The 13,237-nt window shown below is 45.1% G+C and overlaps 1 protein-coding gene and 1 non-coding gene across 2 annotated transcripts in view; both read right to left on the bottom strand.

Moving 5' to 3' along the window:
* The window catches only part of hs1bp3 (HCLS1 binding protein 3), a 151,204-nt gene extending 140,182 nt beyond the window's left edge, over positions 1-11,022 (bottom strand). Inside the window, exons 1-2 of the mRNA XM_085996833.1 lie at positions 10,833-11,022; positions 4,177-4,342 (exon numbers count right to left, since the gene is read on the bottom strand). Of these exons, the coding sequence (XP_085852959.1) occupies positions 4,177-4,342; positions 10,833-10,858 (192 nt within the window). The 5' untranslated portion in view covers positions 10,859-11,022. The remainder of the gene's footprint in view (positions 1-4,176; positions 4,343-10,832) is intronic.
* A 141-nt stretch (positions 11,023-11,163) lies between these two features.
* On the bottom strand, positions 11,164-11,245 carry trnas-aga (transfer RNA serine (anticodon AGA)). The gene has a single exon. It is a non-coding gene; the product is annotated as a tRNA-Ser (tRNA).
* Between the last annotated feature and the right edge of the window lie 1,992 nt (positions 11,246-13,237).

The following is a 13,237-nucleotide window of genomic DNA, read 5'->3' as shown; positions in this document are numbered from 1 at the left end:
TCAGAGGCTAAGTATTCTGCAGCGAGTCTCACTTCCTGACTCCCCAAAGCCTTTCGACAAGGCACAAGTCAGGAGTGTGATGGAATACTCTCCACTTGCCTGGATGAGTGCAGCTCCAACAACACTCGAAGCTCGACTCCATCCAGGACAAAGCAGACCGCTTGATTGGCACCCCATCCACCACCTTAAACATTCACTCCCTCAACCACTGGCATACCATGGCTGCAGTGTGTACCATCTACAAGATGCACTGCAGCAACTCGCCAAGGCTTCTTCGGCAGCACCTCCCAAACCCACGACCTCTTCCACCTAGGACAAGGGCAGCAGGCGCATGGGAACACCACCACCTCCAAGTCACACACCATCCTGACTTAGAAGTATATCGCTGATCCTTCATCGTCGCTGGGTCAAAGTCCTGGAACACACTCCCTAACAGCACTGTGGGAGTACCTTCACCACACGGATTGCAGCGGTTCAAGGCGGCGGCTCACCACCACCACCTTCTCAAGGGCAATTAGGGTTAGGCAATAAATGCTGGCCTTGCCAGCGACGTCCACATCCCATAAACAAACTAATTAAAAAAAATTCAGCTATCCACATGTGAATTTTGAGAGAATTGGGAGGCCAGCAGGAGTCTGAACTTCATTTTATCATTTTAACTATTAGTAGCAAAATTAGAATGCAACATTGGTAAGGAAAACCATTAAGATACTGTAGTAAGTAAGCCTTCCTAAAAAAAAACTGTTTTATCCCCCCAATTTTACTGCTGCCATGCAGTGTTACAGACTCAGGCTTTAGCACTAGGACACCAGCAGGATTGAGGACTTTTTCCAAGAATATATCTCCCTTACCACTGTTTAGTTGTTTCACTTGCTCAAATGAATAACTGATACACAGGGTCTTGTATAATGGAATTCTCTGGGAAAAGAACCACCTAACATCTAACCTAGATCTGGCCTTATACAACTTAAAATTGTGATCCCTGGTCCTCCCTAATCTATTTAATTGGAACAAACCAACTCGAACTGAATCTATTCCCTTCATCATCTTATAAACCTTGATTAGATCACCCCCTAAGTCTACGCTTCCCTAAGTGTAGAGTCCCAACTCTTTTAGCATATCTTGATAACGAAGATGTTTTAAACTGGGAATTCTAGTGCCCCCCCCCCCCACCCACCCCCACCGCCCTGCACCCTTTCCAAAGCCCCAATATCACACACCATGTGCAAAGACCAAAACTGGGCACAGTATTCCAACTAAGGCCGGACTAAGGTCTTATACAAGGACAATAGTATGCTTTGTCTCAGTCAATTGTCCTATAAATGCACCCAACACCCTATTTGTTCTAGCTATTGGTTCACGGCATTGTTCATGAACCTTTAGAGATTTTTGCACTAGAATGGCACGATCTCTTGTCTTTCTCCGCCTTCTTTAATGCTTTTCTCTGAGGGATGTATGCATGAGCATTCGCCTGGCCCACATGCACAACACTGCACTTTTCCAAATTAAACATCATTTGCCAGTTACGAGCCCAATCCCTAAACACATCAAGATCTGCCTGAAACTGTCAAGCATCGTCTACAGTCCTGACACTCGCTCAGATCTTCACATCATCTGCAAACAACACCTACACCATTAATAAAAATAAAGAGCAATGGTCCCGACACCGAGTCCCCGCGGGACACCACCGGCGACACCGAGTCCCCGCGGGACACCACCGGCGACACCGAGTCCCCGCGGGACACCACCGGCGACACCGAGTCCCCGCGGGACACCACCGGCGACACCGAGTCCCCGCGGGACACCACCGGCGACACCGAGTCCCCGCGGGACACCACCGGCGACACCGAGTCCCCGCGGGACACCACCGGCGACACCGAGTCCCCGCGGGACACCACCGGCGACACCGAGTCCCCGCGGGACACCACCGGCGACACCGAGTCCCCGCGGGACACCACCGGCGACACCGAGTCCCCGCGGGACACCACCGGCGACACCGAGTCCCCGCGGGACACCACCGGCGACACCGAGTCCCCGCGGGACACCACCGGCGACACCGAGTCCCCGCGGGACACCACCGGCGACACCGAGTCCCCGCGGGACACCACCGGCGACACCGAGTCCCCGCGGGACACCACATCCCCGCGGGACACCACGGGCGACACCGAATCCCCGCGGGACACCACATCCCCGCGGGACACCACGGGCGACACCGAATCCCCGCGGGACACCACATCCCCGCGGGACACCACGGGCGACACCGAATCCCCGCGGGACACCACATCCCCACGGGACACCACGGGCGACACCGCATCCCCGCGGGACACCACTGGCGACCAGTCTCCAAACAGATCCGAATCCATCGATTTCGACTTTATGCCTACAGCCTTCCAGACAGCTCTCAATCAATATTACCAAGAATACCAGAGGCTTTGATCTTGTAGAGAAGCCTCTTGTGCAGTACCTTGTCAAAAGTTTTTGACAGTCTAAAGTAGACAATGTCTACTGCGCTTCCCTCATCCACCATCTTGGTGACTTCTTCAGAAAATCTCTCAAATGTGCAAGACATGACCTTTTTTGAAGCCATGTTCGATGTCACTAATATGTCTTGCTCTAAGTGATCATATATTGCAGAAAAAGGTACCCACCCCTTGTGTCTTCTCTTCCACACATTTTACATAATAAACACACCACTGATTTTTCCAAAATGTAACCTCACGGCAGTATAAACCTGTACAGGTCAGCAGCAGGTAGACACAAGTTTTTGGACAGTAAAAATAATCATCAGGCAAGTTCACAGAGCAGAGTTAATCCAAAAGGTGCCTTCCAGTAGCTGGCGTAAGTACAAGAGAATGTCATTCATGCAGCCAATAAACTAAATGGCACAATTTTAAAGAGGGTGCAGGAACAGAGAGACCTGGGGATGTACATACACAAATCTTTGAAAGTGGCATAACAAGTTGATAAGGCTGTTAAAAAAGCATACAGGATCCTGGGCTTTAGAGTCGGAGTACAAAAGCAAGGAAGTTATGCAAAACCTTTATAAGTCACTGGCAAGGGCTCAGTAGAGTACCACATTTTAGGAAGAATGTCAAGGCCTTGTAGAGGGTGCAGAGGAGATTTACTAGGATGGTACCAGGGATGAGGGAGTTGTGTGGAGAGACAAGAGAAGCTGGGATTGTTCTCCTTAGAGCTGAGAAGGTTAAGGGGATATTTAGCAGAGATGTTCAAAATTAAGAGGGGTTTTGATAGAGTACATAGGGAGAAATGGTTTCCACTGGCAGAAGATCAGTAACCAGAGGGCATAGATTTAAGGTAATTGACAAAAGAACCAGTGGGGAGAAGATTTGTTTTCCCCTCACAGCGAGTTGTGATCTGGATTGCACTGCCTGAAAGGGTAGTGGAAACCGATTCAATACTATCTTTCAAAAAGGGAATAGGATAAATATTTGAAAAGGAAAACATTTGCAGGACTATGGGAAAAGAGCAGGGGCATGGGACTAGTCGGATAGCTCTTTCAAAGGCACAATGGGCTGAATACTCTATGCAAACATATACGGGGGTTGAGCCGACAGAGCGGGTGTTCATTGTAAACTCAGGAGCCACAATACATCTATCAGGGTGTTGCAGAGGGGCGAATGGCTCACTCCGCATCCAGGAAGAGAGGATAGCTCAGTGATCTGCCTGTCCTATTCGTCACTTCACTTCCACAGCAGCTCCAAAATCTTGGAGCCACCACATTACTTTTTTTTTTATATATAAAAGTAAACAGCAATTTCTCCCCCCTTTTTATTCCAAACTTTTCTCACCACCAATTTTAGAAGTGATACAAGCTCTAAGTATACACTTACACCATAAAAGAGAATAGTATTGCAATATCCAGTTTGTGGAAAAGCACTCAAGTACAACTCACAATGTACAATGTCATAGAATCTGACAAAAAGGTCTGTCGTTGGAACTATCAGGTGACTGAACCAATACAGTTTACCATGGCAATGGTTAAGCTGGTCATTTGCACATTTGAGAATCTGAGAGCAGGTATTGTGAGCACAGCCATTTTAAACTAATGTTCTCAGTAACTGAATGGTACATGCCCTTTTTTTACTTGATCATTCCACAATTAAAATCAGAATTGTGTTCTCTTAACAAGTGTGTTGTGACTTCTTCTTCACTTACCACAAACTGAACAACATCTTTTTCCTTGTGCTTTGCAGATTTGAAGGAAGGCAGTTGAGTGACAACAACAATCTGATACTCAACGTGACCAGACATCAGCTTGCCATGGATCTCCTGGTACTCTGGGACTGACAAGTCTATTCCAGTATTCACATTCTGGATTGCTCTACAATGAAAATAAAATTACAATAAAGGATTAATTATTGAAAGCATTTAGAGACACCACCACTTAAGAAAAAAGGCCTCCCAAATACCATACTTTACAACTATCCAATGACACTGTTCAGACAGTTTCAGCAACAGGTTGTGCTGCCTTAAGTACCACAGAATGAGACTGAAGTATCACATATTGATAGAACTTTCTAAATTGAAGCATGCTATTTCCAATATTGCCCCAACAGAAGATGCTGTAGTATTACATGCAGTTGCTACCAAAATATACTATCTCACTGCAACAAGCTGCTTGGGTGAAGAAGCTACAACCGTGAGACGACTAGTTTGTTGAAAAGTCACTCCAATAATCTGGGAAATGTTATTAACCAAATGACATATTTCAAGATTAATAGCCTCTTATTTGTTAAAAGTGCAATCCTTCCTTTAACTCAGGCAGCTAGGAGTTAGTATTCTAGTTTAGAACTAGGTGGTAATGGTTGTGTCAAGTCCATTACCAAGAGATACCAGCATGTGTCAAATCAATGCTAAAGCCAATCCATCTCTGTACACTAGTACAACCAGACCATTAATATACTTAAAAACCTATTTCCATACTCATTGGTCTATAATAGTAATTGGCAAGAGGCAGTCGTCAATATTCAGCACCTACAGACTTCAACATGCCTGTTGGCATTTTATTTAAATGGCAGAAAGTTTGCATTTCAAGCACCCAGCACCAGCAAACGCCATCAAGCAGTCCAGGTCAGGGCATCATCAGATACACACCTCACCATAATATGGGTTCCAGCCAGGAAATATCCTATTTTCCCAACAACAAGAAGCAGCAATTATATAGCGCCTCTAACATAGTAAAATGTCGCAAGGCTCTTCACAGAAGCATTATCAGACAAAATTTGGCACCGAGCCACATAAGGAAATATTAGGGCAGGTGACCAAAAGCTTGGTCAAAGAGGTAGCTTTAGGGAGCATCTTAAAGGAGGAGAGTGTGGTACAGAGGCAGAGAAGTTTAGAGTGGGAATTCTAGAGAGTTAGGTCCCAGGCAGCTAAAGGCACAGCCGCCAACGGTGGAGCAATGAAAATCAGGGATGCACAAGAGGCCAGAATTAGAGTGCAGAGGTCGCGAAGGGTTGTAGAGCTGAAGTAGATTAGAGATATGGAGGGGATAGAGAGATTTGAAAACAAAGATGAGAATTTTAAAATCAAGGTGTTGCCAGGCCAGGAGCCAATGTAGGTCAGCAAGCACAGGATGGGTGAGCAGGATTTGGTGCTAGTTAGGAAACATACAGGGTTTACAGAGGGTGCAAGTGTACTCTTGATGGGTACATAAACAAATAGACTAACTGAAATAACTTTAAAAGAAACTTAACAAATTAAATTAAAATTTCATTGGCCAGGGTGCAAGAGTAAGGATCGCAAAATTACACATTTTCCCCCAAAAGGAAGAAAGGAGAGATATTGGACTGTTTGAAGGAAATATTGGGCCAAAGGGATTTAAAAATCAAAAACCCCAGGAAGATTTGGCTGGTTTAAAAGGCATGTTCAGACTTGCGAAAAGCTGCGACACAGGGAAGGTGGGATGGGCCCCCGAGTTTGGATATTGGGCCGTCTGGGAATGTCCTGGGCCACCTCAGCCTTTACATAAAGACAATAAAACCTGTTCCCACCGAAAATCGCAGAGCCACAAAGTACATGAATAAAACAGTACATGCCCACAGCAACACAAAGGAAAGAACATGGCCCAACAGGAAACAATCAAACAGCAGTCCAAAACCAGAGAGATTTACAAACATTTTGCATTTTTAAACTAGTTTCAGGGCAATCCCAAAACCAGTTAAAGGCCAATTAAAGTTAGATGGACCATCCCCAAAGCTCGTTAAAGTTTTAAAACTTATTAAAAATAACAAGCCCGCCAAATTTAACAAAGAAACCCAAGATTTGGCAGTCAGATAAGCCAGGCTTCAAACCAGTATAATTGAGGCCTGCTTTTTCCAGAGTTCAGTACAGCAAGAACAGTAAGATCAACAGTTCAGCTCAGTCAGCAAGAGCACAGTACAGCTCAACAGATCAGCATCGGAGACTTGAAGAAACAGAAGAAAAAGGAAAGTCGCGGCAACCGAAGGCCTAAAGAAACCAACAACTACCAATATTACCACCAACCAGGTAATATTGGGCCACCGCTACCAACAAGAAACCAACCACCAAAAATCCAAGACTTGTTTCCACTCTACAGGCTAGTCTGACTTACCCCGGGTAAGATTTTGACACAAAAGACCCTAAAACTTAGCTTAATTAAGAAAGGGAAGATAGATTATGAAAGTAAACTAGCAAAAAATATAAAAACAGATAGCAAGAGTTTCTACAGCTATATAAAAAGAAAAAAGGGTGGCTAAAGTGAACGTTGGTCCCTTAGAGGATGGGACCGGGAAACTAGTGGTGGGGAACATGGAGATGGCAAAGACGCTGAACAAATACTTTGAATCAGTCTTTACAGTAGAGGACACTAAAAATATCCCAACACTGGACAAACAGGGGGCAATAGGGGCGGGGGGGCAGGAGCTAAACACGATTAAAATCACTGAGATGGTACTCAGTAAAATAATGGGACTTAAGGCGGATAAATCCCCCGGACCTGATGGCCTACATCCTAGGGTCTTGAGAAGTGGCGGTAGGGATTGTGGATGCATTGGTGATCATTTTCCAGAACTCCCTGGACTCAGGAAAGGTCCCGGCAGATTGGAAAACTGCTAATGTAACACCCTTATTTAAGAAGGGAAGTGGACAAAAAGCTGGAAACTACAGACCAGTTAGCCTAACATCTGTGGTTGGCAAAATGTTGGAGTCCATTATTAAGGAAACAGTAACAGAGCATTTGGATAAACATAATTTAATAGGACAGAGTCAGCATGGTTTTACGAAGGGGAAGTCATGTTTGACAAATTTGCTCGAATTCTTTGAGGATGTAACATACAGGGTGGATAAAGGGGAACCAGTAGATGTAGTGTATTTGGACTTCCAAAAGGCATTTGACAAGGTTCCACACAAAAGATTACTGATCAAGATTTTTAAAAAATCACAGGATTGGGGGTAATATACTGGCATGGGTGGAAGATTGGCTATCTAACAGAAAACAAAGAGTTGGGATAAATGGTTCATTCTCGGGCTGGCAATCAGTAACTAGTGGTGTTCCGCAGGGGTCAGTGCTGGGACCCCAACTCTTTACAATCTATATTAACGATTTGGAGGAAGGGACCGAGTGCAACATATCCAAGTTTGCCGACGATACAAAGATGGGAGGGAAAGCAGTGAGTGAGGAGGACATAAAAAAAACCTGCAAAAGGACATAGACAGGCTAAGTGAGTGGGCAGAGATTTGGCAGATGCAATATAATGTTGGAAAGTGTGAGGTTATGCACTTTGGCAGAAAAAATCAAAGAGCAAGTTATTATCTAAATGGAGAAACTGCAAAGTGCTACAGTACAAAGGGATCTGGGGGACCTGGAGCATGAAACACAAAAAGTTAGTATGCAGGTGCAGCAGGTGATCAGGAAGGCCAATGGAATCTTGGCTTTTAGTGCAAGGGGGATGGAGTATTAAAAACAGGGAAGTCTTGCTGCAGTTATACAGGGTATTGGTGAGGCCACACCTGGAATACTGCGTGCAGTTTTGGTTTCCATATTTAAGATATACTTGCTCTCGAGGCGGTTCAGAGAAGGTTCACTCGGTTGATTCCAGAGATGAGAGGGTTGACGTATGAGGAAAGGTTGAGTGGGTTGGGACTCTACTCATTGGAGTTCAGAAGAATGAGGGGCGATCTTATCGAAACATATAAGATTGTGAGGGGGCTTGATCGGGTGGATGCGGTGAGGATGTTTCCACTGATGGGCGAGACTAGAACTAGGGGGCATAATCTTAGAATAAGGGGCTGCCCTTTCAAAACTGAGATGAGGAGAAACTTCTTCACTCAGAGGGTAGTAAATCTATGGAATTTGCTACCCCAGAGAGCTGTGGAAGCTGCAACGTTAAATAAGTTTAAAATGGAGATAGACATTTTCCTAGCAGATAAGGGAATTAGGGGTTACGGGGAGAGGGCAGGGAAGTGGACGTGAGTCTAAATTCAGATCAGCCATGATCCTATTGAATGGCGGAGCAGGCCCGAGGGGCCGTATGGCCTACTCCTGCTCCTATTTCTTATGTTCTTACCAAAGAAAATTGGGTACTCACCCGATACATCCAACTGCGCAGCTAACCGCATCAGCGGACAAACCCAAACTGAAGACCCAACACAGGTGCAGTCTTCTACTGCCACAACTAAGGAGAACCCCGAAATCACGAACCTCTACAAATGTCAAGAAAGTCATTTGGTGAGCATTTCCTGGTCCTCTTGATTTCAACCTAGTGAGGATAGTGGGGTTGGGAGGGTAAGGGATTTTTGTCTATTGTAATTCTCCCTCGCATATTCCGAGTGTTCCCCACCCTTTTAGAGTATAAGTTTAATTGTATATTTTCCTGTCTCAAAATAAAGATCTGAATTATTTTGACCAACCCAGGTGTCTGTTGCAAGTTTCATTACAACCCTCAAATAAGTCCAAAGTCTAGAACAAAGAGGGCGTGGGAGCAATTCGAACTGCTCAAGGGAGTCAGAGGTGAAGCTGACTAAACCACCACACACCACCCCTTACACAAGGTGGCAGGCAGCCAGGAGAACATTGGAATAGTTGAGTCTAAAGATAACAAAGGCATGGATGAGGGCTTCAGCAGCAGATGAGCGGAGACAGGGGTGGAGACAGGTGATGTTACAGAGGTGGAATAGGCGGTCTTAGTGATGGAGAGCATCGCTCAGCTCAGGATCAAATAGGATGCCAAGGTTGCAAAGTGTCCGATTCAGTTGCCAGGGAAAGGGATGGAGTCGGTCAGGAAATGGAGTTTGTGGTGCAGACCGAGGAAAATGGCTTCAGTCTTCCCAATATTTAATTAGAGGAAATGTCTGTTCATCCAATACTGATGTCGGACAAGCAGCATGAAAATCAAATGCAGTGAAGGGATCGGGAGGAGTGGTGTTGTCAGCATACATGTGGAAACTGATGTCATGTTTTCAGATGACATCGCCAAGGGGCAGCATGTAGATGAGAAATAGGAGGAGGCCAAAGACAGATCCTTGGAGGTCTCTACAGGTAACCATGTGGAAGCAGGAAGAGAAGCTATTGCAGGTGATTCTCTGGCTATGACTGAATAGATAGGAATGGAACCAGGCAAAGGCATTCCAACCCAGCTAGACAACAGGAGAGGCACAAAGGATGGAGTGGTCAACGGCTGCAGATAGGTTGAGAAGGGACAGTTTACCACAGTCACAGTCATAAATGTCATTTGTGACTTTGATCGGTGCCATCTCAGTGCTGTGGCAAGGCAGAAACCTGATTGGAGGGATTTAAGCTTGGAGTTGCGGGAAAGCTAGGCACGGATTTGGGAGGCGACAACGTGTTCAAGGACTTGAGAGGAAAAGGAGGTTGGAGATGGGGCAGTAGTTTGCAAGGACAGAGTCGTCGAGGGTCTTGATAACAGCAGGTCTGATGGGGAGGGGGACAGTACCCGAGTAGAGGGAACCATTAACAATATCAGCTAACATGAAGGCCTGGAAGGGAAGGTGGGTGGGAAGAGGGTTGAGAAAGCAGAAAGTACCTACCATGGTTACATGCATACACAGAGCTCTGCTCCCAACAGTTAAATATTTAGAGAACATAGAGATGATTCTGACCACTTAAGATCAACTGACTGATTTAAAAAGTGCCCAGTGGGTCCAAAAGGCACCACAACAGTTTGTAAACTAGGTACAACGCCATAACCAGAAATACACTATGTAGAGTCAAATAGAAGTGGGACAGGACACCCTGGTCCAGGGCATCTCACACCCACTTGTTTCTAGAGTCAGGTCGGGTCTGATTGAAATTTCAAGTTTAATTTTGCACCAACTTTAAACTCACAATACAAATGCACCCACAGAGTAAAAGCTGTCTCTGCTCAAACTCAGAAGATCACCCCCTACTGCACCAATGTGACATTTTCCAATTTAACACACCAGCTATCCCGTGGCCTTAGCGAGTGTACAAATTTAGCCCTAAAATAGTTGTTGTGTGTTATAGACCCTGGACTGGACTGGGTGCGGCCAAAATTATAACACGACATTTAATTTATTTATAATATACAAAGAAATGACGACCCTCCTGCCTATCCCCAGGAGGTGAAGTTCCGACTTCTGTTGCATCATCGCCTCACCGTGTCGACATGTTATCAACATGAATAAGCAGCTAAAGTGACAAAAGGGCGACACCGAAATGTTTCAGAAAGTAACTGAAGGCTCTGCCCTGGCGAGAAACCCAGGAAGCGCGGCGCTGCGAGCTGGTGTTGCAAAGCCGACTCCACAAGCCGAAGGAGGGACTGGAGGTCGGTGAAGTTGTGGCTGCACGAACTTTGCCTCCCTCTCCCTACCTGGATGTGATCAGGCCCTCGGGCATGTCGCTGGTTGTACTGCAGCTGTTGGGGACTAGGAAAGGCTCGGTGTTGCTCTCACTGTCAAGCGGCGCTGAGTGCGAGTGTAAAGCGCTGCTGCGAGTCACAGGGCGGGGCGCCCAGCCCACGGCGGAACGTCGGCGCAATCCGCACCCAAAGCGACTCCGACCCAGGAGACTCCTTAAATACACTCAAAAAAATAATCAAATCACAAGCTAGTTACTGCGATGGAGGCACATCCGGTGAATTTAATGCAATGGATTAACATTTAATTTTTCGCACGTCTGTTTTTAAATCAAAAATAATTTACCGTAGTCGGCAGGATTCGAACCTGCGCGGGGAGACCCCAATGGATTTCTAGTCCATCGCCTTAACCACTCGGCCACGACTACTTGAAGAAAAGTTACGCCACTGACGGCTCATCCACTGACTGTGGGTTTGCATATCTTTCATAATAATATCGTTTTGTATCAATGTTTCCAACCGCATTTAAGAGCTGATATCGGCATCTGATATTTGTGAATCGGAAGGTGCACGGACTGCTCCCTATCAGAACTTAAACTGAGCTGAACTTCACCCCAACTATTCTATAATTCTCTTCATGGTTTTCTTTTTGCCAAAAGCTTTGTTCCAAGTTAAGTTTTTTGAAGATACTTTCAAATGTTTTAATTTCTGTTTGAAACAATATTAATTAGCTCTGTGTTCATTTCTTTACCCATTTCTTGTAATTTTTATTTTTTTAACTAATTTCTATTGTGATGAGTGTTCAGATACTTTGGAACAAAATGTAGCTTTTTTCATTTCTTGCCCCCAATAATTGTATTACATATGTTTTCTTTAAAAAACTAATATGAAAGAAGAAGTGGAAAATAAATTTTAAGTAGCATATTACCCTATCACAAAACTAATAAGACCTGCACAACTGAAATACAGACTCACATGCTCATCTTACACCAGCGTGTTCACATTTAACTGCAGTGGTTCAACTGTGCTGCTGATATCACATCCAGGACCGAACCATGTTCATTAAAGTTTGGGAATTGAATAAATACTTGAAGGAGAAAAAATTGCAGGGATATGGGAAAAGGGCGGCAGAGTGGGACTAACTGGATTGCTCTTCGAAAGAGCTGGCGCAGACTCGATGGGTTGAATGGCCTCCTGTGCTGTGCTGTACTATTCTATAGTAACTGTAGTTGGGCTTTGTTTATGGAGGTGTGAATAACCCTAGAACTAGGTTGGATTTTAATAAATCAGCTTGTTTTAAACACTGCTTGTGTCAAATCTTGATATCTCTAAGAAAAGATGGGAGTGAATTGACAGCTTGTGTGGGCTGCAGAGCCTTTCAGATTCCCTCTCTGTGATTGTCCTTTTAGCTAAAACTAATTTGCAATAAATTAATTTTCCAGTAAGTGAAATTGAATTGATCTTCCTGGGGCTGTGAGGCTGTTTTATGTCAGACAGGAGGAATTGGTTATTTAAAATGCTGTGCAGACAGGAGTGGTTCCCTCTCTGGTGAAAAAGGCCCAGCAGCGCCTATATTTCCTAAGGCGGCTGAAGGGATGTAACCTGTCACCCCTGATCCTCTCTAACTTTTACCGCTGCACTATAGAGAGCATCCTGACAAACTGTATCACAGTATGGTATGGCAGCTGTAGCTACTATGACCGGAAAGCCCTGCAGCGGGTAGTCAAAACTGCCCAACGCATTACCGGCACCCGGCTACCGACCATAGAGCACATATACCAGAAACGCTGTCTACGGAGGTCACGGTCCATCATCAAAGACCCTACCCACCCCAGCCACAGTCTGTTCGCCCTCCTGCCATCTGGGAGACGCTACAGATGCATTCGCACCCGTACGACCAGATTTAGGAACAGCTTCTTTCCCAGGGCTGTCATCCTACTGAACTCCACAAACAAACTCTAAAGCCTGCACATCTGCCAATGCACTTTATTATGGTTATGTTATGTTAATATACTACAAGCCAAATGTATGTTGAATGTTTAAATGTCTTAATCCAAATGTACACTCTCGGGAGCCGCAAGCCTACATTTCGTTGTACTGCACTTGTGCACTAACAATGACAATAAAAGTTGATTTGATTTGATTTGATTTTGGTCCTGCCCAGCAAGATCTAGGAGGAGAGGCCTTTTCTGCCTTAGAAAATAAGAAACTGAATGGGGTAGAAGAGTAAAGGGGATACAGGTGAACGTAAAAGCAGCATTGCAGGTCAGCAAAGCAATTAAATATGCTAACAAAGCACTGGGATTTATTTCTAGCGGTATAGAATTCAAAAGTAGTGAAGTTATCTTTAACTTGTATAGAACCCTGGTCAGGCTGCACTTAGAGTACTGTGCATAGTTCTGGTCGCCATACTATAAAAA

Source organism: Somniosus microcephalus, chromosome 9, assembly GCF_052327205.1.
Source record: "Somniosus microcephalus isolate GS21.2 chromosome 9, FLI_Smic_1.0, whole genome shotgun sequence".
Taxonomy (NCBI): Eukaryota; Metazoa; Chordata; class Chondrichthyes; order Squaliformes; family Somniosidae; genus Somniosus; species Somniosus microcephalus.
Note: the sequence above shows the minus strand (reverse complement) of the source record. Positions and strands in the feature narration are given on the sequence as shown.